General features: G+C 40.3%; 1 protein-coding gene across 1 annotated transcript in view; it reads right to left on the minus strand.

Annotated features, from left to right (window-relative positions):
• Window positions 1–499: 499 nt before the first annotated feature.
• The window catches only part of LOC117346460 (DBIRD complex subunit ZNF326-like), a 146657-nt gene continuing 122761 nt past the window's right edge, over window positions 500–24395 (minus strand). The window contains exons 8-10 of the mRNA XM_033916036.1: window positions 20852–20982; window positions 10463–10558; window positions 500–1151 (exon numbers count right to left, since the gene is read on the minus strand). Coding sequence (XP_033771927.1) covers window positions 1044–1151; window positions 10463–10558; window positions 20852–20982 — 335 coding nt within the window. The 3' untranslated portion in view covers window positions 500–1043. The remainder of the gene's footprint in view (window positions 1152–10462; window positions 10559–20851; window positions 20983–24395) is intronic.

Raw genomic sequence — 24395 nt, forward strand, 5'->3', positions numbered from 1 at the left:
GTTTTTTTTAATTATGCCCCTCAATGCGCTTTGGACAGAGTCCAAAAAATAGCACTTCTTTACTCTACATAAAATGAAGAAACGGAGGTACCGCAAGCTGGCATCAGACAGGGAGGCAGTCGCAAAGTTTCTAAAAAACTTAAAGTGGCAGTGCACTTTTACCAATGGCCCTACCGGGCTCCGTGGATGACATCACCCACATGTGAGAATATACTGCCTGCTTGTCCTAGGATAAATTTGCTTTATCTCCCCCTCCACTCAAAGTTTATTGTGTCTCCTTTCTCACCAAGCTAACTTGGGAAATGGCGGTTGATCTCTTCTAAGAACCAGATATTGATGATGTCAAAACTTTTTTTTTTTTTTGCAGTACTTCTCAGGAAGTGGAGAAACTAATATAGATTTTATAACAAATTCCACAGATTCTTCAAAAAAAAATTAGTATCTCATACAACACAGTGCAAGCACCAACAACCAAGACAAATATCAATGATTATTAAAACTTTGGGTTTTTGAAATTTATTCCTCCAATAGACTGGAAAAACTGAGCAATGCTAGAGTTACAACAAAATCAGTTTAGAAAAAGGTATTATTGCTACAAACATTCATTTATCACAAATTACTATCTTATGTTTGTAACGTGTTTTGTTATATAATATGCAATGCATTCCAAATGCAGCCATATTCACAAAGATAAAATGTTACTAATGAATGAAAATGATTCAACCATATAGTAATATTTTCACTCAATACCAATATGCTAGAAAGTATGCTTAAAACACAATACATATTTTATTCTAATTAAATTTTGCTAGTTATAAAATTAACTAAAATGTACCAATTTTCAAAATAAATGTTAAGACATTTACAGAATTATATAAGCAAACTCTGTTCTCACAGAATGCATACTGGTTAAAGAAATACAGATTCAGAATGGACACATTAAAATTGCTAAAAAAAATTGTGACTTTGTGCACAAAATCACAAGGCAGCAAAAGATTAATAAAACCCCACATCTGTCAATGTTATATGAAAAAATTTTGCATTCATTCATCAGTAGGTTCAGCAGAATAGTCATTTGGATCAGCTGCCTCTTCACCTGCACTCTTGTCTTCTGGCTGCTCCTGAGGTGTTTCTTCAAAAGGATTTTCTCCCTGAAACAAGAAAATATTGTTCTCACTTGTGAGAAGGTTCATCTAAGACTTGTGTGACTGATCAAACATACTGTCTATCAGAAAAACAGTTGGCTCCATATCTATCATATGGAGCTCTCCCAGAGCTCTATACTAAGTATAAAGTTCTGAGCATATATGATGGCCCTTCCAGCAAGCAAATGTCTCAGAACTTCAGTTAGTTCCATAACTCAACATGGAATGCAAGCCGCAGGGAGGTGGGAGGGATTGTGTACATCATCAATCCTGCTGACTATGGTAAACAGTTGTTATAGATGAGAAACAATGCTTTGTCCATAGACAAGCAGGACTGAGCCAGGCACTTAATGGGTGACTCCCAACCTTAGGCCTCCAATGAAATCATGTATTGTCCAGGAGCAGCTCTGTCAAAGAAAGATGCTAGAATTGCCAACATTATGAAGTGAAGCTGGCCAGTACAGCTTCATCAAATCCACTGATTGACTGTGAACTGGTTCAAGCAGTGGTATGAAGTAAAGGTATAATGGAAGGATTAAATCGAAAGATTAGGTTCTTACCTCTGCTAATTTTCTTTCTTGTAAATCCACACTTTATTCTGGGACCAATGGGTTATTTCCCTTCACCCGCCAGGGTCTATAGGAAGCCTCAAAACTTCAAATGCTTTTCCCCCCTCCCTTACATACCTCCTCCCTGAGCATGCTCACTAGTCAGTCTGAAAGCAGCCAGGAACATCTGTAGAGGGTAAGAACAAGAGAGACAGAGGAATACGAGTACACTCCCCGACAAGTAAGTATATTCTACTCACAAGTATAAACGCAAAACAGCAACAAGGGAATATAATCAAATCAATATAACAAACATCAGTAACCTGAATGACAATAACAGTGCTAGAAGTAGAAACAACCTTAACCATTGCCCCCCATACCTACTGAAAACCTCCAGTACACTATTCCGTACCCTACTACAATGGATACTAACTACTCACAGATGGCCTTTTCCCACAAGACCTCAGCGAAATCATCATAACTCCGATCCTAAAAGACCTCAAAGGAACAACGGAATAACCTTCCAACTACAGACCCATAGCCTCAATCCCACTTTACATCAAGCTTATGGAAGGCCTGGTAGCAAAAGCTCTAACCTTATACCTAGATAACCACAACTTACTCCACCCTACAGAGTCTGGTTTCAGATCCAACTACAGCACATAAACCCTACTAGACATGGACACAACTAGACAACACCTCAGTACAGGAAAGAAAATGATGATCATACAACTAGACCTATCAACAGCCTTTGACTTGGTAGACCACGACATCCTTCTACAAACACTAGACTCTATAGGAATCTCAGGCAGGGTACTATCATGGTTCAAAGGCTTCCTACAATCCAGAACATACAGAGTTAAAACAAAGAAAAATAAGAACCATGGTCTAACCCCTGCGGAGTACCCTAAGGATCACCTCTATTACCCACACTTCAACCTATACATTGCTTCCCTCAGCTCCTACCTAGACAAACATGGCCTAACCTCCTACAGCTATGCAGATGACATCACCATTCTCCTTCCCTTTGACCAACCGCAGCCCACCATGATAGGCACAATACACAAAACACTTGAAACAGTAGCAACATGGATGACAGAGCACAAATTAAAACTTAACCCGGACAAAACAAACTTCATCCTCCTAGAAAACAACAAAACCCTAACCTTAACAAACATAGTAATAAACTTGATCTCTTACCCCATTCATCCCACGCTAAAACTCCTTGAAATACTGATTGACAGAGGCTGTACCATGCAACCACAAATCGACAAAATAATAAAAACATCTTTCACAACTATGAGAAACCTAAGACAAGTTTGAAAATTCTTCGACAGAAAACAATTTTGGTACAATCTCTAATCCTAGGCTTAATAGACTACTGCAACATACTATATCTCCCCTGCCCAGCAACCATGATAAAACAATTACAAACAATACAAAACACAGCTGTAAGACTCATCTACTTGCTAAATAAATATGACCACATCACAGAAGCATACCACAACTCACACTGGCTCCCATTACAAGCAAGAGTACACTTCAAATTCCATTGCCTACTATTTAAAGTTATAAACGGAGACAGCCCAACCTACTGGAACAACAGACTAATTCAATCTACCTCAACCAGACACAGAAAAACCCACACACTATTCACACACCCACCTACCAAAAATGTCAAATGAAGAAAAATGTACAACTTACTAGCCACCAGAGCAGCAAAGCTGGACAGACAACTCACAAATCTGCTAACCTCGACCACAGACTACAAAACCTTCAAAAAAGAAACAAAACCCTACTCTTCAAAAAATACATTAAACTTCTATAACAGAACCAGACCCACCCCAAGCTTCACCCACAACACTATCTACATAGCAAATCAAAAAATATTCAAACCACTCACTAGACATTTACTAGTATCATGACAATTCTCATGTAATCCACCAAATGTATTTCGTACCATCATGACAATTCTTGTGTAATCCATCTTGAACTGCAAGGTAACGGCGGAATAGAAATCACTAATATAATGTAAACAAAATGCAGACAGAAGAGGGCGCCTTAACTGGAGACCCCTTAAAACTGAGTGCTAACCCCATTCTGATGGCACTCTAATAAAAACTGGACAGAAATGCAGCTTACCCAATATTTGTAAAGGCAGACAATTGGCAAATCAGCAAGTATAGGGCAGGTTCTCAGAATAAAGTGGATTTACAAGAAAGAAGATTAGCAGAGGTAAGAACCTAATCTTTCATTCTTATACAATCACATTTTATTCTGGGACCAGTGGGATGTAACAGAGCAGTCCCAAAAATTCAGGTTGGGACTGATGAGCCCACTGCCAACACAGAGGCACCAAAAGCAGTATCTTGCTTGGCGGCCACATCAATCCTATAAAACTTGGTGAATGTATGCAAGGAGGACCAGATAGCGACCCTGCAAATCTCATCCAGAGAAACAGCTGCTGACTCTGCCAAAGAGGAGGAAAACCCCTCAGGTTAACGGAGCCCGGACATCGAGGGGGGGGGCCTCTTTCCAACCACCATATAAGCTGCAGAAATGGCCATGCGATTCTCCTGGAAATGTTAGTCGTAGAAGCTGGCTTCCCTCTGGGGGCAAGACCCACCAAGACAAATAGGTGGTCAGAGAGGCGAAACTTGTTGGTGACCTCCAGATACCATAGTATACTTCTGCGCACGTCCAAGGACTGAAAAACCCAGTCCTGCTCCCATAAACCAGAGGAAGCAAAAGCAGGAAGCTGGACTTCTTGATTACAAGAAAAGCGGAAACCACTTTCGGAAGAAAGGAAGGAACAGTATGCGATATCACTGCGGAATCCGGAATCCACAGAAAAGGAATCCTGCAGGAGAGGGCCTGCAGCTCTGAAACCCTGCAGGTTGAGGTAACAGCCACCAGGAAGACCGTCTTGAGCATGAGATCCATCAGATACACTTGCTGTAGAGGCACATATGGAGGGCGAGCAAGAGAGCGAAAAACCAGATTAAGGTTCCAGGTTGGACAGGGAAGGCACAAGGGAGGCCTGAGCTGCAACGCTACCCACAGAAAACAAACCACATCTGGATGGGCTGCCAATAAGCCCCTCAGGGAACGAAGGCCCATACACAAAAGCCCAGCAATCTATACCCGGAGCAAAGCTACTGCTAGACCTTTCTTCAGGCCATATTGCAGAAATTTTAGGACCTGAGGAATCGATGGAAAAGAAGGGTCCACCTGCCTCAGCGCACACCAGTCTTGGTAACACCTCCAACCCTTTGTATAGGCCGCCCCTATGGACATCCACTTGCTGTGAAGCAATGTGGTAATCACCACTGAAAAATAGCCTCAGCCAGTCAAGGCCACATGCTCAAAAGCCATGCAGTAAGAACAAAGTGTCCGGATCTTGCATCTCAATCGGTCCCTGTGTGAGAAGGCGAGAATAACAAGGGAGCCTGAGCCTCTGAACCTGCTGGAGCCAAACCAAGTTGGCATACCACGGCTGCCTCAGCTAATCGGGTGCCACCAGAATCACCAGACTCTCGTGGGCCGCTATGCACCTCAACAGATGCCCTATCATGGGCCATGAAGAAAAGATATAAAGAAGATTCTCCTGGGTCACGGCTGAACCAGAGTGTCCAGGCCTTCGTTTCCAGCCTCTATCAGCTTTCTTGTTGGCTGCTGTCACAATGAGGTTGAACGTGGTACACCACCAATGATCTACTATGCAACGAATGCTCTTCGAGAGTGACTACTCTCCGGGGTCCAGTGTCTGATGACTGATAAAGTTTGCTTGGACACTGTCCACTCCGTCACGTGCACCGCAGACAGCGCCATGAGGCGTCTCTCTACCCACCAAAAGAGCATCTGAGCCTCCACGCTCCGAGAAGGGCTCTTCGTGCTCTCATGACGATTGACATAAGCCACCTCCGTGGCATTGTCTTAAGAACACACAGACAGCTTGATGATGGAGACAACTCTCGAAGAGAAGGGCCAGCCTAATCACCCGCAGTTCCAAGTAATTGATCAACCACTTGCGCTCTAAGGGCACCCACCGGCCCTGAACACGGACAGACATGCACACTGCTCCCCATCTTTTGAGACTTGCTTCTGTCAACAAGATCACCCAGTCTGAGATCCGGAGCAGAAAACCCTGGGTCAATGAGAGAGGATGCAACCACCGTGTTAGACTGTTGAGTGCCACCGTTATCCAGACAGGGGTGCATGGAACAGGTCCTGTCGTGGATTCCAGCATAAAAGCAAGGCACCCTGTAGTGGATGCAGGTGGGCTCTGGCCCAAGGAACCACAGCAATCGATGTCACCGTGGTCCCCAGAACCTAGAGATACTGCCAAGCCATCGGGACCAGAGTAGCCAGAAGGTCCCTAATAACCTGCTGTAGCTTCTCCCAAAAGGACATGGGCAGAGACACTTTGTTCTGTCCCATGTGAAACCGATCACCCAGGTACTCCAAATCCTAGGTGGGTTCGAGGTTACTCTTTCTGAAGCTGATCACCCAACCCAGACGTTGCAGCAACTGTACTACCTGATGGACAGCTTGATACCCCTCGTTCAGAGAGGGCACTCTGATCAACCAGTCGTCCAGATACGGGTGAACCAGGACACCCATGAAGCGCAGATGGGCTGTCACCACCACCATCACTTTGGTGAAGGTCAAGGGTGCTATCACCAACCCAAAGGGCAGAGCCGCAAACTGGAAATGGCGCCCAGAATATGGAATTTCAGGTACTTCCGGTGGTCTGGAAAAATGGGAATGTGGAGATCCACCTCCATTAGATCCAGGGAGGCTAGAAACACCCCCAGTGCCACGAGGTATTATTAAGCTGAGTTTCTTGTTTGTTATTTTTCATATACATTTTTTGAATGTTTAAGGTTTGATAATTTGAGGTGTCTCGGTGGCACTTCAATGCTGTATGTTAGATATTTACTGTGTTTATTTTGCGAGTTTTCAGTCTCCCCTCCTGATTAAGCATTTTGCGAAATCCAGATTGCGGTCACTTCACAGGGGTAGCAAGTAGTGGCTGAAATGGAATAACAGTGCCGATAAGATGATTGGTCTGAGCATTTTCCATAAAAATTTTTATTTTTATTTGTATATTTAATGATTGTTTTGTAATGCATACTCTGTGATAAATTTTTGAGAAGTAGGTTTGGGTTTAGCCATACTCCTAGGTTTCTTACCCCATCCGTGGAAGATTTTAAGGTGTTGCCTTTCAAAGTTATCTGGTATCTTGGGCTATTTCTGCCCCATTTCTTGATTAGCAGTAATTTGGTTTTCTCCTTGTTGGCTATTAGTCTGTTTGTTTGGAACCACTGTGACAAACCAAGCACCCGTGCTGGTTTTGGACCTAAAACTGCCAAGAAGATCCTGTGCACAAGAGCTGACCAGATCAGCTCTAGTGACCAACTTGAGTCTGACTCCCTTGTCCATGTTATAAAAGCAGTGGTGATCTGGATCAGGCAGAATCACAGCATTTGCACCCTGTCAGTACATCAGCTAGGGCAGCTAAAGCCTATGAGACTAAGGCAAAGCAGACAGGGGAAGCTGCAATGGAACCAAAGCCCATCCCCCTCTACAGGCTGAAGGGGAGTGGCTTTGGGCTGGTTAAAGGTAAACTGAAGCAATCAGTAAGGGGAGTGGAGAGTGACGTGGCAGAAACACTCCAGCTTGATGAAGCAAGGCAGGAACCTTGGAGAATGCAGGCAGACTCTGAGGTGGTAGATTGGCCCATGCAGGAGGTAGAGGAAAGTTGCCCTATTCCTAACTTCCATGTTCCAGAGGATTTTATGGAAATGGAAATCCAGGAAGCCGGCCTACTTCAGAGGACCAAGCAGAGCTCATGGAACTTAACTGAAAATAGTGAGTAGCTGTGAGACAGCTAGTGTTTTTTTTTTAAAGTATGCTTTGTATTTTGAGTTCCTTGTTTTTTTGAGCTGGATATTATTGCGGGCCAAGACATGGGTACTTATCTGATTTTTACAATCTGCTAATTAGATGTTTAATTTGGGCAAAGAGGCATTGAGACAGAGTGAATGTTTGTATGCTGAAACTCATTGTGTTTGCCATGGTGGAGAAGCAATCATAGAATCTTGTTTCAGCTGAGCTGCCTACTAATATGTGCTGCAGTGACAGAAAGCCTCAAGGAAAGCTTACTCTCTCTTTTGTGCCTCAGAGAGAATATTTAAACTGTCTGCTGCTGGGAATCATAACATTCTTATATGCACTGTGCTATGAAAACCTTGTTCCTGCTTATAAATAATCTGTCACAGAGAAGGAAGTTTTGTTTCCAGAAAGCCAGTATGTTTTGAAGTCTGAGCCAGAATGGATAGTCTCAGGCAAGACAAAAATGTAGGCATTTTCTTTAGACCTTTATTTTTTTTTAAACTTGTTTTTTTGTGAAAACTGGTTTTGTGAATGAGTTTTGCTTTTGCCATACCCTTTTGACCTTGTGGTCAGAATAAAGGCTATTATTGACTTGGAGAAATTCTGCTTGAGTGTGATATTTGAATAGTTGAAGCCAGTACGTACCCTTTTCTCCCAGGCCTAGGCAGTTACCTAAGGCTCAGTAGAAGACCTGAGGATACCTCTGGTAGTAGGGAACACGGCAGAGCATAGTTTTGCCACTTCCCAACTCTGCTCTGAGGAGTATTTGTGACACCACTCAAATATTTTTTTCTAGGCCTGCCTTGATCTCTGTTTAGTTTTCACATTTTGTTTCTTTAACGGGATGATCAGTTGGATGTCGTCTGTGTAGATGTAACATTTCCATCCCAGTTTTCTAATTAAGTTCCCTAGCGGTTGGAAGATGATATTGAAAAGCATGGGAGACATAGCTGATCCCTGTGGTACTTCTATGTCTTTTTCTTTCCAGTTGCTAGGAATCCCTTGCCATTGTACCCTTGTTAGTCTATTTGTAAGAAAGGATTCAATCCATGCTATGACATTTTCTTTGAGGCCCAAGGTCAAGCATCATGATTTTAGTGTGTTGGACTAGATTGAAGGCTGCTGAGAGGTCCAGAAACCCTAGTAGCATGTCTTCTCCTTTTGCATGGTGTTTCAGGACCGAGTCCTGTACTGCTACTAGTACAGTTTCCGTGCTCAGGTGTCGTCTGAAACCTGATTGGTCCTGGTCAAGGTTTGACATATTTTTTAGGAAGTCTGATATTTGTTGGCAGGCTATTTTGTCTATTAGTTTAGATATCCACAGTTGATCGGCTACTGGTCTGTCGTTGGAGAGATCTTCATGGTCTTTTATTTTATGAAGCAGATTTCAAGAGAGCCATCATAGCTGCAGCAACTCTGATTTAACAAGGCTTATCTTACTGTTCAGAGGAGTATCAGTTTATGCATAACAGAATTGAATGCAGGCTACTGAAACTTAAAATAAGTACAAAGAATTATCCTGTTATGATGACACCAAGAATATAGTTCACAGGCAGCATGTCAATGAATTCTGGGGAAAAGCCCACATACAGGTCGGCAACCGCCTCCTGAGAACTCCTTTGGAGTTTTTTGTAGGACCTTATTCGCTTTTTGCTGCCAAATTGCGGCTGCATTTCGCTAGGGCGCAAGCACACTGTCCCCGGGGGCCAATTTCAACTTTCAGGATTGTCCCTGACTAGAGTGAGTGGCAAGACCCCTTAAAGGGGTCAAGGGAACCAGGGCCGACAAAATCTTGCCCCCCTCCTGTGCCGCAGAGCACATGGAAAGCAGCCACTTGCTAGATAGCCATCCACCACAAACAGCATGAATCCAAAGTATCCTTCTCTGAGTAGCCCATCTAAGTGATTTTCTTGCAAAAACTAAGCTTGTAGAGGCAAAACATAACTTTTAATTCAAATTGGGAAAATCCAAGATGGCCACTGCATGTGCAATTTTCTGAGAAAACATCCTGGGAAAAGCACAGAAATTTTAGGATTTTAGGGGGGGAGACTAGGGCTAACTCCCAAACTGCCCAAAACTCACTTTTGAAGACCTCCCAAAATTGCTGTGACAGGCTGTCAGCCCTGTACTCACTATGCTATGCTGTGCCGAGAGCTGCAGAAAAGGAAGCTGAAACAGCTTATAGTGAGATCCTCTGCCACATCAAGCCTCGCAAACTGGACTGCTGGTCTTCTGACTGCCCTTCTGCCCAACGGCAGAGGATCTCTGCCACTCATGGAAAGCACCGAGCAAGCACCTAGTGGAACGCAGTGGGGTCCAATCTCAGGCACACCTCCAAGGAGCCACGCAGCCTGTACTCAAACCCACTTGCGGATGAACCTGGGGTGAGCCAGCTCCTAAAGGAACGGACCTTGAGCTCTGATCTGAAGTGCAGGGTGTCCAGGAGGTGCACTGCGACGCAGCCAACCCCCTGGAAATGGACTTTTTCCACAAAGTCTGAGATCTCCCACAGCCAGAGCTGTCCCTGCTAGGAACCTCTTCAGTACGAAGATGCGAAACATGTGAAAATACTGAATAGAAGAAAAATTAAGCACAAGCAGAAAAGACTAGCTCCTACTGTTTCGCTTGTAGGAAAGCAACTGAATACCTGAGGGCAGTCCTGAGGTAAGAGGGGAGGGTCTAAAACATTATGTACATGAGGCTTCCTATGAGCAGTCTTGCAAGTGAGGATGTATAACCCACTTGTTCAGGAATACAACAGGATTGTACATGAACTAAAGTTATCACTAAGTGCCCTCTGGAAGGTGAAGAATGTAAGCATGCTGACTCCCAAATTAAATACAACTTATAACTATTTGCTGTAGATCTTACCTTGCAATAGAGATCATAACGTGCTTTCACGATTGGATTATTCAGGATGCTTGTAGCAGTCAGTACACTCTCTTTTTTTATTTGTTCCTTGTAGGTCTAAATTTTTAAAAAAAGTATAACAATGATATATAGCAAAGTGACAAAATAAAGTTGGTCAAGTTATGGGACCTACATTAAACAGGATTCCATTATATAACTGGATAGGGACAAAAAATGTAATCTACATTACAAGCATTAGCTTGAAAAGAAAAGCACAAATAATGGAAAAAAATATAAGAAATAAAAAAGTGCTACATAGACTTCAAAATGAGAAGGAAACAATGGGAAAAGCTGAGGCAAAGTATACAAAAAAAGAAAGAAGAGGAGAGTCAGCAATCACATAACATAGCTCCAAGCGAGCCTTCAGCATGACTTTGAACTGGGAATTCTAGCTGCTTAGAGTCTAAAAGAAACTTCAAAGCATACATGAGAAGATTAGGTTCTTACCTCGATAATCTTCTTTCCAGTATAAAGGAACATGAGTCTTGACCAGTGGGGGTCATTCACCTTTACTCGCGAAATTTACAGAAGGGATCATCCACAGCATTTCAGCCCTACCTCCTTGTATCAGTGGGCAGTGTCCCATCTGCTCAGTTTGAACCAAAGCAGGTGATTACACCTAAAAGAGGAGAAATAACAAAGAGGGCATGGGGATCATCCCGACCGTCAAGTCTTTTCTGCTCTACAACAAAGACAACGTATTAAACTCCATGAACTTTAATGTAAACAAGGTGGAACCAAACAAGTCACCTACCTGAGTGCAATTATTATTAACAGTTATATGATCTTCCACAGACTTTGCCACCACGAGCTGTCACATCAGTTATTGTACTTGCTTGAAAGCCAAATAAAACTCAACTTCATGCTCTCTTGGCTGTTCTAAGGCATTCTTTTGGAGACACACATAAATGTCTGAGACAGTAAGCAGGCTAAATTAAATCTGACAAGGCGGGCATAAAGACTCATGTTCCTTTATACTAATCTAATCTGGAATTTCTGAGTCGCACTATGTTCAAAGCGGATTCAAGGTGACTTGCATTTGAAAATTATTGGTATACAAATTGGTGCATTGCAAACTGAATAGAAGATACAGTTCTATAAATGGATAGGAATTGAACAGTTTTTAACTGGAAATAAGATTATCAAAGTACTTAATATTTCCCTTCCAACGCAAAAGACCTATACCATAACTGCTTCTTGACACAAGGCAAGAGCTCATTCAAGTAGATTATAACTACTAGAATGTCTGTCTGACTTGCAATAATTTTGCTAGCCACCTTATTTTCGAAAGTCTTTACACTTTCAGTTTGGCTCTTAACTCTATCAGATTTATACACATAAGCATGGATTAATGAGAGAAAGCCAACATGGATTTTAGTCAAGAGAAATCTTGCCTCACCAATCTACATTTCCTTGAAGGGGTGAATGAACATGTGGATAAAGGGTGAGCCAGTTGATATTATGTATTTGGATTTTCAAAAGGCATTTGACAAAGACTTCTGAGGAAATTAGAAAGTCATGGAATAGGAGGTAAAACTGAATTACTGCATGAAGTGGTTAGAGAAGTTGGATATTGAATTATCAACTTAAATAAGGATAAAACAAAATTATGTTTATTAAACTGTCCTAACATGAATTGTGATACTAAAGTTTTAACCATAAATAATATTGATTTTCCACTAGCTAGTGTAATAAGAATATTAGGAGTTCATTTTGATCACAATCTTTCACTATTACCTCAGGTCATCTTGTTAATAAAAAAAGTTTTTTGGTCTTTTCTAGAAACTGTATTAGAAAGTATTTAGACAATCAATTCCGCCTACTACTAATAATAATAACTTTTTTTTTATATACCGCAAGACCATGATAGTTCAATACGGTTTACAGCAAGAGAAACTGAACAGTCAGCGACATATACAAATCATAAGAAGTACATAATAAACAGATAAGCTAAAACAGAAACTGAACAGTCAGCGACATATACAAATCATAAGAAGTACATAATAAACAGATAAGCTAAAACAGTAAAAACTTAGGTAACAAATTATCAAATAACTGCATCTTAATTAATTTTCTAAAAGAATAATAACATGAAACACCTGGAATAATTTTACTGAGCCAATCATTCATTTTGCCTGCCTGAAAAGCAAGGGTTCTATCAAGAAATCTCTTAAAATGACAGGCTTTTACTGTTGGATATGCAGAGAAAACCAAAAAAACTCTGTGGAGTGACGATGTTCCCAAATGGACTTTATTTGAAAGTATCAAAATCATCCACATAAAATAATTCCATCCACATAAAAGTAAATCATCCACATAAGAGCCTTAAAGGACCTAGTCCGCTAGGGATACAGGATCCAAAACGGTCTGCGTTTTGACAAAAAATCTTCTTCAGGGGTCCCTGGGGGTCCTATAAAGGTGAGTACGTGGGAAACAATTGTGTGGTGAACCGGAAGTGAGACACTGCTTGTTGGATATGCAAATAAATGAACTCTGCGTGTGGACTTGTTGGAACCATTCAAGAGAAAATGGGAAGCCAAATAGACTGAATTCATACCAAATATAATTTAAAAAAACCCTCCAAACTATAGAATACAGCCATTAATCTTCAGATTGAAGAAAAGTGATAAGACTACACCTTACCTATGTGAACTGCACTGGCTACCTATAGAAGGGTAAATACTTTATAAATTCTATTGTATACTATTTAAAATACATTTTGGAGAAACTCCAGATTATATGCCTCAACTCAAATTTTTCCAATAATCCACCTTTGAATCTGAGAAATAATGACACTTTTCTGTATCCAGACATTAAGAATATAAGATACAATAGATCTTTTAACTCCACATGGGCTCATCAAGCAGCAAAACTTTGGAAAACTTTACTGACTAATATTAACCAGCAATGTAATTTTAAGATTTTTTAAAAAAAGACCTAAAGATGTAGCTATTTCAAGAATTTGTTATTAAATATTGAAATACTATCACAAGGCACCAAAATTTTTTTTTTCGGAATCATCTGAAAGCACAACACATTTTTCTAAATCAGTTTTTCACACTGATTTCAGATCTATTAGTTTTTTTTTCAGACACGTAAAATTTTAAAGTTATGACTAATGTTAGTTTATAATGTTTTAGCATATAGGGTTTTAAGAATTGCAACATCAATTTAAAGAAATGTTGCAGTATCTTCAGTCCAAAGTCAAATAAGCACATAGCATAGCATAATTATACTGGACTGTGTCACTTAGCAACCAATATTTCTTCAAAAATGCTTAAGAGTATGATTTCTCTTTGTGAGTTGTGTCTGGAATGTCACAATACAACATCCAGAAGTAGTCAGCTATCATACGCTCATTCCAGAAACCTTGGTAGCGACGTCCCATTAACTGAATGTCCTGGTGAAAACATTCTCCTTGCTCACCATACCAAGATTTTCTGGAAAAAAAGTCAAGATGTGAGTACCAAAAGGATTTTTAATGACATGTGACAGCCAAGTTTCTGATATGAGTCAAGGAGATTCTGAACTCCTTCCTTGTATGAAGGAGACTTATGGTTGCCCAGAAAGTTTTCCACTAACCACTTGAATGCCTCCCAAACTTCAAGCTCAGCTGCTGAGGGTGACTGCTTAACATCTTCAACCTGCATAACGGACTTGATCTGTGGGCCTATAAATATCCCTTCCTTCAGTTTTGCAGTGCTGATTTTTGGAAATTTCTTAACAAGATATTGAAAACCTGGCGAGTTTGCTTTACCCATGGCCTTTACCAGATTCTTCATCAACCCCAGCTTGATATGAAGAGGTAAAAGAAATAGTTTATGAAAATCCACCAATGGCATAAATTTCACACTGCTTGTCCCTGGGTTATAGGTATTCCTCAGCTGCCAGACACACTTGATATAATGTTCAGCTGTAGATCTGCTATCCCACAACCACAGGAAACAGCAGTATTTAGGGAATACTTGCATTCCCATTAGCATGCCAATGACATTCAAATCACCACAGATGTTCCACTGGTGTGTTTTATAACTGATTGTTTCTAGTAAATTCTTCATATTCTCATAATACTCCTTTAGATGAGTAGAATGGGCAATCGGTATACTTGGTTTGGAATTTTCATTGTGCAGTAACACTGCCTTCAAGCTTCTCTGTTAAGAATCAATGAAGAGACGCCATTCATCTGGACAATGCACTTGTGACAAACTGTTGAAGAGCCCGTTGATGTCATGACAAAAGCACAATGAGCCATTTACAGTGAAGAATGTTGTTATGATTCCTTTTTCTGTAATGAGTTATATTAGCATCTTTTGCAAGCAAGTGCTTTTGCTTAAGCCTTGAAGCAAGACGTTCTGCTTTTTCTTTTGAAAGATGTAGATCACAAATAAGATCATTGAGCTCAGCTTGTGTAAAGGAATCTGGTTCTGAATCTTCATCATTCATATCATCAGGATCAGATAATTCTGGATTGTGACCAGTTGCTGCATCATAATCACATTCTTCATCATGTTCCACAGGGACAGGCAGTGAGTCATCATGAAGAACAGGCCTATTAGCAGTATCCAGAGCAGGATAATTTTGTGCTTAGTTTTAGCTGAGAATCCACTTGGCAAAAGTAGCAATCTTTAATATGGTCTTGCAGTTCCCTCCATATCATTGGGATTGCAAATGACATCACTGCCATTCATAGTAACATCGTTAAAAAGGCATACAGGGACTCAATATAAATACCAGTCAGAAAAGGAATTATGTTGATGAATGAGAGACTGACTGTAATAGTATTAAATACCAGTGGGGAGAGAGCAAATGACTCCTAAAAACGCTCAGAAAAGTGAAACTCTGAAAGGGAGGTGGATACCTCCCCTTGAGGCAAGAGTTTACCGTCCAATCATTGCATTTGCTTTGTAGAACATCACTTTCTGACCACTGGTAAAAACTAGTATTGTTTAAATAAACTCTGTTAGATTGACTAAAAAGTTCAAAACAATTATGCACAACTCTTGCTTGGAACGATGATACCATTCACTTATCTGTACCAACTTTAAAGTTTGTAGTTGTAAGGGCTCTTGGGGGTCTCAACGCGGCCCCGTTTCGAAAATTCTGCTTCAGGAGACCCAATGCTACAATGCTACACACTGTTAAACGTATCTGTCCAAGAGGTGATCGTTTGTAAAACTTCAAAAATTCCAGACGTCTGGAATTTTTGAAGTTTTACAAACGATCACCTCTTGGACAGATACGTTTAACAGTGTGTAGCATTGTAGCATTGGGTCTCCTGAAGCAGAATTTTCGAAACGGGGCCGCGTTGAGACCCCCAAGAGCCCTTACAACTACAAACTTTAAAGTTGGTACAGATAAGTGAATGGTATCATCGTTCCAAGCAAGAGTTGTGCATAATTGTTTTGAACTTTTTAGTCAATCTAACAGAGTTTATTTAAACAATACTAGTTTTTACCAGTGGTCAGAAAGTGATGTTCTACAAAGCAAATGCAATGATTGGACGGTAAACTCTTGCCTCAAGGGGAGGTATCCACCTCCCTTTCAGAGTTTCACTTTTCTGAGCGTTTTTAGGAGTCATTTGCTCTCTCCCCACTGGTATTTAATACTATTACAGTCAGTCTCTCATTCATCAATATTCATAGTAACATAGCAGATGTGGCAGATAAAGTCCCGAATGGTTCATCTAGTCTGTCCAACCTGATTCAATCTAAAAATGTGTTGGGGTTTTTTTTCTTCTTCTTCTTAGCTATTTCTGGGCAAGAATCCAAAGCTCTGCCCGGTACTGTTCTTAGGTTCCAATTATTGAAGTCTCCATCAAAGCTCACTCCAGTCCATCTACACCCTCCCAGCCATTGAAGCCTTCCCCAGCCCATCCTCTACCAAATGGCCATATATAGACACAGACCATGCAAATCTACCCAGTACTGGCCTTAGTGCTTCTATATTTACTATTATTTTCTGATTCTAGATCCTCTGTGTTCATCCCACGCTTTTTTGAACTCTGTCACCGTTTGTCCTGTAAGTCATATACAGTCAAACCTCAGTTTGTGAGTAACGTGGTTTGTGAGTGTTTTGCAAGACGGTACAGCGGCATGATAACCTTCTTTGATCTGTTCGTGATCCCCTTCTTTATCATTCCTAGCATTCTGTTTGCCCTTTTTGCTGCTGCCGCACATTGTGTGGACGGCTTCATCGACTTGTCGATCAGAACTCCCAAGTCCCTTTCCTGGGAGGTCTCTCCAAGTACCGCCCCGGACATCCTGTATTTGTGCATGAGATTTTTGTTACCAACATGCATCACTTTACACTTATCCACTTTACACTTATCCATGTCGATGCCCATTCCTCGAGCTTGATTATGTCATGTTGAAGATCTTCGCAATCCCCCTGCGTCTTTACTACTCTGAATAACTTCGTATCATCTGCAAATTTATTCACCTCGCTCGTCGTACCTATGTCCAGATCATTTATAAAGATTTTAAAGAGCACGAGTCCAAGCACCAAGCCCTGCGGCACCCCACTGGTGATGCTCTTCCAGTCCGAGTTTTTATTCTTATTTTTAGTTCTTTAGTGCTCTAGGTTTGATGTGGCACTATGCCCTTTAAGCTCTCTTACCATAAAGCTTCATATTTAAGTACAATAGAACATTGGGCATTTTTATGTTATCAGGCCATATAGTCTCCATAATCAAGGATTATAGAATATTGGATAATTTCTTTATAGACTCCTGTTTGGTCTATTAAATTTATGAGCTGCCTTTTTAAGAGATTTTTCTATATGCACAAGTAAATTTTTAAGAGCCGTTTAAATTCAGCATTTACACAAACAAGGTATTCCTTAGAGATAGTTCATGTAAGTTGGTCTATGTGAGCCAAACTAGGTCCCCCACTATGCTCCATGTTCTGCCCACATAGACCAACTTACATGGGCAGATAAGAACATATACTACTCCCTCTGTCTGACAGTTAGTGTTTACCGAAGCTGTTATTTTTTTCATTATCTGGGGATATGTCCATGTTGTGCCTTCTATAGTACTGGCACTCCATTGACAGTGACCACATTTACTGTGATTTCCTTCAATTTTAGTATAGCTCTTTCCCACCCTTTGTTGAATCAAAATTTGACCCATCGTCTTTCCCTTTTTAAAAGAAAACATTGGGATCTCAGCAAAAATGGCATGAAGTTGTAATATATGCCAGTACTTTTTTATCTGAGCTATAATTTCCTTAGCTGCTTCTGAGTAAGGCAGTACGCAGATCAGTCGCTCTATAACTCTAGATCCTTCTTTTTCTTGCAATAAAAGCTCTCTATTGGCATATTTTGCTCTTAAATATGCTCGATGTATAGCCTTCGCTGGATATCCCCGGGCTTTAAAACAATGTTGTAACTGATCTGCTGCTGCTTTAAAATCTGTTAGATCTGAAGAGACCCTGTGTAATCTTAAGAACTTACTTACTGGGAGGTTAAATTTTAAATGACACGGGTGGTAACTTGAGAAATGCAGTAATGTATTACGGGACACAGGTTTTCTAAAAAGCTGTGTGGTCACATGAAAATCTTCCTTAATTAATTTCATATCCAAAAATTCTATTTCCTTATTGTTATATGTCGGAGTAAACTGTAAATGAGGGTCTCTAGTGTTGATCCAACTTAAAAATTCTAACAAAACTTGTTCAGAACCCTTCCACAGGAAAAAAAAATATCATCTAAGAACCTTTTCCATAACAGTCTGAAGGATATATCTCTCTATCTTCGAATTTGCCCATATATTAGGTGGCCACAGATGGGGCCAAGGTAGCCCCCATGGCTACCCCCTTAAATCTGTTGGTAATAGGCCCCCTCAAACTCAAAGTAATTCCTCTCAATCACCCATTGGGTTAATTTCATCAAAAACTCGGTACTAATTCTCTGATCTCCATTTCTATTAGCCAAAACTTCTTTTACTATAGCTAATGCTCCTTCTTGTGGTATCTTAGTGTATAGTGATACTACATCTAAAGTTACTAGAAAAGTCACTGAACTTACCTTGTGCTAGAATCCTAAGGAGGTGAGAGGAATCTTTCAGATAAGAGGGGTTTCAGATAAGGTTGCTATATTAGCGAGAAAAAATTGTTTCTAGTTAATTTAGAGTTTGAACAGTTTAAGCTTCCTTTGACATATTTAATAGAACAGTGCAATTGATTGATCCATTTAGTTTATATGCATGTATGGTTTTAAAATTAGGTTTTCCTAACAGTTTTATGTCATTTTAAGGCATTTTAAGGCAATATTTTTCCTTATTTTAAGGACTCTTCGAGACTGCATATCAATTCTGTATACTACCAACTTGTCTTTTGACTGGTATGTTAGTTTTCCTCCTTTAACAACACATTTATCACTACTCATGTGGGCATGTTTTCACTGTTTCATCTCACTATTTTTTGATGATCCTAAACCTTTAATTCCATCATCACGTCATGGTTTTTTGATATTTATAAGGCAAATATGTCTTACTATCATCACAATTCATATATTTGCTTAACCTGACATCTACAGATATGGCCCCAACATGTCACTATTTTCACACCCTTATCTTCACATCATTTATTATCACATCACGCATCCACTATGCATAGGTGTCTATGCATGATCCACTATGACATCATATTTCAGCTGCACATGTCACATATTTTGTTTACATTTTTTTGTTCACATCTGTATCCTTTTCTCATCATTTTTACTGTTATTGTCATTTCTATTTGGTATTTGTCTTTATTTCTATACTATATTTCTATTATTTATATTTTGATTTGTTTTTATTTTTAACCTTAGGACCTTTAAAAAAGGCTTGCTAGCCGAAACACAGCCCGTGTCGGGTCACGGTAGTCTTTTACATGGTTGATATGTTCTTATTTTACCATTGTTCAGAGATATCGTGAAGAAATAAAGGAAAGTCAAGAACATTGTGTTTATCCACAGTTTGTTTTCTTTCGGATAAGCATGTTGTGGCATTTTTCCTATCCAATCCCATCTCCTAAACAGTATCTAGTAGCACCTTGCACCCCCCCCCCCCCACACACACACACACACACAAACAATTCTTAGTGTTTAAGGCACTAACAACTATTACCTCTTCACCTCCAATTAAAACACACAAAATTCCCAGGTGTTTAGTGGCACCCTTTCCAGTCCACAATCCCCACCCTACCAGTCTATGGGCACCCACACCCCTTCCCTCATCAGGCCCAATCAGACCACATATCTCTTAATGAGACAGGAGTGATGCCTACTCGCTCATGCCTCCACCATCATCATTCTCAAACTGGCAGTTCCTGCCTCACAAGGTGATTCATGGGGATGCACTGGATAGGGCCAGTTTGTCAAAGAAGTGAGAAATTCACTTACAGTATATGGCTGACTGGCCCTGCCCAGTGCATTCCAAAATGTACCAGATAGAGCAGGGCAGTGCCATTTGAGAATGTGTGTGCCAGAGGCCTTATTAAGAGGCACGAGGTCTGGGGGGACCTGTGTGCTATTAAGACACCAGGGACAATTTTTTTTTTTTTAAATTGTGATTAGGTTGTCACTAGATAGCAAGGCAATAGTTTTGTTGGGAGGAAGGCAGTCTAACCGGTACTCATCCTAGTCTTCTCAAGGATTTGAGTTACCAGGCACCAAGGAAGCAGTTTTGCTGGAGGGGATGAGATGGCTGGTAATGTTGGGAAGGGGTAGATTTATAGGTAGATTTATAGATAGATAAATAGATAGATAGATATAGATATAGATATATCCTCGGGAAAGGGTGGGGCAAGTAATTTACAGAATGGGACGTGCTGTAGTGGGATAGAGGGGGAAGGAGATGAGGCCCAATGCAGATTGTGGGGGCTCTATACCATCCTCAGACATGGCAGTAGGTTTCAGGCACTGAGCCCCTACTGTACACCTCAGTGCACAGCCCTGCATGCTGCAGAGTAGCTGATCAGCTCTTTAGCATGCATTTTAATACTGTGTGCTGATGTCTACCGCAGGAGCACAAAAATTCTTAGTATACAGAGGCCATTAATGAGCAGGTTAAAGACACACTGTAAGCCCATGGTAGCTTTCTACATCTGCCCCCAAGTTAGTTAAGAGGGAATATATTATAGGGGTAAAAGGTCTAAAGTAACTGTGAATGAGGCTCATGGAACTAAATTCCCAGCCTTGGTTTTGATTCAGCTGTAAAGTAGAAGGAAAAAAATGCTAGTTAAAAAAAAAATAAATTGTTTTGGTGCACAGTCCAGAACAAAACATGCACATGCTCAAAAAGCAGCAGTGCATGCACAAAGTCATAAACTACTTTACAGTCAATGGTGTACAACAGCAAAATCTTACCAGTTTGCTCTTTGTATGATCTGCTGATTTCAAATGTTGTTGCACAGAACTGTACAATGCGGGGACATACACACTGCAAGCACTACAGTGTACAGTCTCCACCTTCATCATATGATCATCCCCAGTGACACCTGGTGAAGACAGACATTACATTCAACCATAAACATTACAAAGGATGAATAGTTATGAAGGAAGGATTAGGCTCCTACTTCGATAATCTTTTCCTGTAGAACAGCATACAATTCATTATAGATGGGTTGTGCACCTCAACTCGCAAGTTGCTTGCAGAAGACATCAATCATTTTCTTCTCTTTGTTCCTTTGTCCCTCAGTCTTTACCAAATTAAGAACCCTTAGAAAAAGAAAACCAAACAAGGGGGGAGGGGGTCTTGGGGAATTTCCTGATCCAAATAAGTTAAGAACATAAGAATTGCCACTGCTGGGTCAGGCCAGTGGTTCATCGTGCCCAGCAGTCCACTCTAATAATAAACAACAGTTAATAAACAACTATCCAACAGGGCATCAAATAACAGTGGAGAACAAAACTACTTACCTGTGTGCAACCGGCATTAAGACATATATAGCTCTTAGCAAAACAAAATGTGCTGATATCAAATTTAGTACTAACATGCCAGTATTCAAAGGACTCTGCTTCTCTTCCCTGGCTGCCTCAAGCCAAGCTCCTGGATACTCTTCCTAGCCTTCAAGCCAAAGCAGGCATATCACACATCTGACAGGGTGGGGCATAAGAAATTGTATGCTGTTCTATATGAAAGAGGATTATTGAGGTAAGAACCTAATCCTTCCTTCCTGTGCAAACAGCATACGATTCTGTACGGATGGGATGTACCAGAGCAATCCCTTGAGTCTAGGGTGGGACAGATGAGCCTACGACCCACATAGAGGACCCAAAAGTCACATCTGTTTGCGCCATCACATCCACTCTGAAAAAATTTTGTAAAAGTATCTAGAGCAGACCATGTGGCTGCCCTACAAATTACATCAGGCAGCACTGCTCTGAACTCTGCCCTGGAGGAAGCCACACTTCTGGTAGAGGTAGGCAATTCCGGTCCTCGAGAGCCAGAGCCAGGTCAGGTTTTCAGGATAACCACAATAAATATGCATGAGATAATTTGCATCTCAAGGAGGCAGTGCATGCAAATCCATCTCATACTTATTCATTGTGGATATCCTGAAAACCTGACCTGGCTCCGGTTCTCGAGGACCAGAATTGCCTACCCCTTCCCTAGCCAATGTACATCAAGTTTATCAAGTTTATCAAGTTTATTATGCAATTTGATTAATCGCCTATTCTACATTCTAGGCGATATACAATCAATAATGAATAAATAAAAACATGGGGTAGTTATTACATAGACAAATAAAATTACATAATTACAAAAACTTACAATCATGAAACATTAGGGAAATGATATTTAAAGGGTTACATTATGTATCAAATTTTATATTTCAGGATTACAACAATAGGGAGGGGATAAAAACATAAATAAAAATGTAGAAGATAAGAAAGATTATAAAGTTGTATATTAATTAAAAACATCATTGAATATTAATTAAAAGCATCATTGAATAAGAAACTTTTAAGCTTAGTCTTAAAATTAACTAAGTTCTTTTCTTCTCTAATATAAATAGGAAGATTATTCCAGGATTGTGGTGCGGTCACTGAAAATATAGTAAGCCGTCTAGTGTTTATAACTTTCAATGATGGAATAGCCAATAGATGTTGGTCCTGAGATCTAAGAGTTCTTGAAGTTGTATAGGGAATTAGAACTCTAAAAATAAAAGCTGGGGTTTGGGACATTATTGATTTGAACGTAAGCAAACAAATTTTATATTGAATACGATGTACCACGGGAAGCCAGTGTGACTCTTTAAGTAAAGGAGTGACGTGGTCGAATTTCTTAGCTTTATAAATTATTTTTATGGAAGCGTTCTGTATGATTTGAAGGCGTCTGATTTCTTTTTGAGATATTCCCATGAACAATGCATTGCAATAATCTAATTTGGAAATGATAAGGGAATGTATTAGGATATTTAAAGATTTTTCGCATAAGAATTTTGCAACAGATCGAATTTGGCGTAATCTAAAAAAGGTAGATTTGACCACATTGCTTATATGATCGTGGTATGATAATTTAGTGTCGAATGTTATACCTAGGATCTTAATATTTTGGTGAATCAGCAGAGGAGTATGATTAATAGAAATCGGGATAATTGGTTTACTACAGTCTTTCCAAGGAAAAAGCATAACCTTGGTTTTAAGAATATTTAAAGATAGCTTATTGAGATCTAACCAATGGTGAATTTGATCCAATTTCTCATTTATTATTGTTATATTTTGTGAGCTGTCAGGGTCAATTGGGTGTAATAACTGAATATCGTCGGCGTAGGCGTAAACAGAAAATCCGATAGATTGACATCAAGGAAATAGCCATGCAAATATCAGGAAACAGAAGCTTTACAGGCTGGCTTTCCTCAACGGCTAGAACTGATCAAGACTGAGGTGATCTGACAGGCAGAACTCATTTGTCCCTCAATATAACAAAGAAGCACTCTCCTGACATCAAGTAATTTCACTATTTTGTCATTTCCTCTTGTCCATGGGCTGAAAAGTGGGAAGCCGCACTTCCCAAAAGCTACCATACTGGAGAGTGGAGCCTAATAGCTCCTTTCAAGAATCTGGATACATCTGGATGAGAGGCCAAAGTCTTTCTGTCCACTAAGCCGGTTATTTGCACCTTTAAAGATACTATAGCCAGCCCGTTCTCCAAACTTTCCTTCATGAACTACAGGACCTCAGAAATAAGAGCCCATAAGGGGTCAAACTGCCTCTCCTTACACCAGGACTGAAAGAGTTTCCACACTTTGGCCTAAGCAGCTACAGTAGCAGGTTTCTTCGATTGTAGAAGAGTTGTGATAACCACATCCAAATATCCTTTTCGTGCTAAGGCTGTGCGCTCAATAGCCATGCTGAAAGCCCAAAGCGTTCTGGAGTCTAATCTAATCTGGTATTTCTGAGTCGCACTATGCCTAAACAGGTTCAAGGCAACTTACAATGTTTTGAATTACAGAATGAATATACTACTTTATAGTAGTTTTAGGAGGTCAGAATTATGGATAGGGAAATAGAGAAGAGAATGGAAGTTCTTTGATTGTATTGGTATAGTGTCTGAGTAGAGGGTGAGATTTAGTGATATTAATTATTTTCAGTTGTCTACAGTGTGTATGTTTTCAAAGAAGACTGTTTTTAATTTTTTTTGGAATTTGTTATATAATGTTTCCACCCTGATGTCAGTTGGGAGGTTGTTCCAGGTCTTGGTGCCAAGGTATGGGCCCCTTGGACAGAAGATTCTGGTGCAGTGGTAGTCAGACAACTGTCCCACTTCAAATGGACTAAGTTCTCATACCAAGAATGACGCAGCCAATCTGGGCCCACAAGGATTACCAATCCTCGATAGGCCATTGTCCTGCGAAGTATCCTGCCTATCATCGGCTATAGAGGGAACACATACAATAGCCCCATC

Source organism: Geotrypetes seraphini, chromosome 12 (genome assembly GCF_902459505.1).
Source record: "Geotrypetes seraphini chromosome 12, aGeoSer1.1, whole genome shotgun sequence".
Taxonomy (NCBI): domain Eukaryota; kingdom Metazoa; phylum Chordata; class Amphibia; order Gymnophiona; family Dermophiidae; genus Geotrypetes; species Geotrypetes seraphini.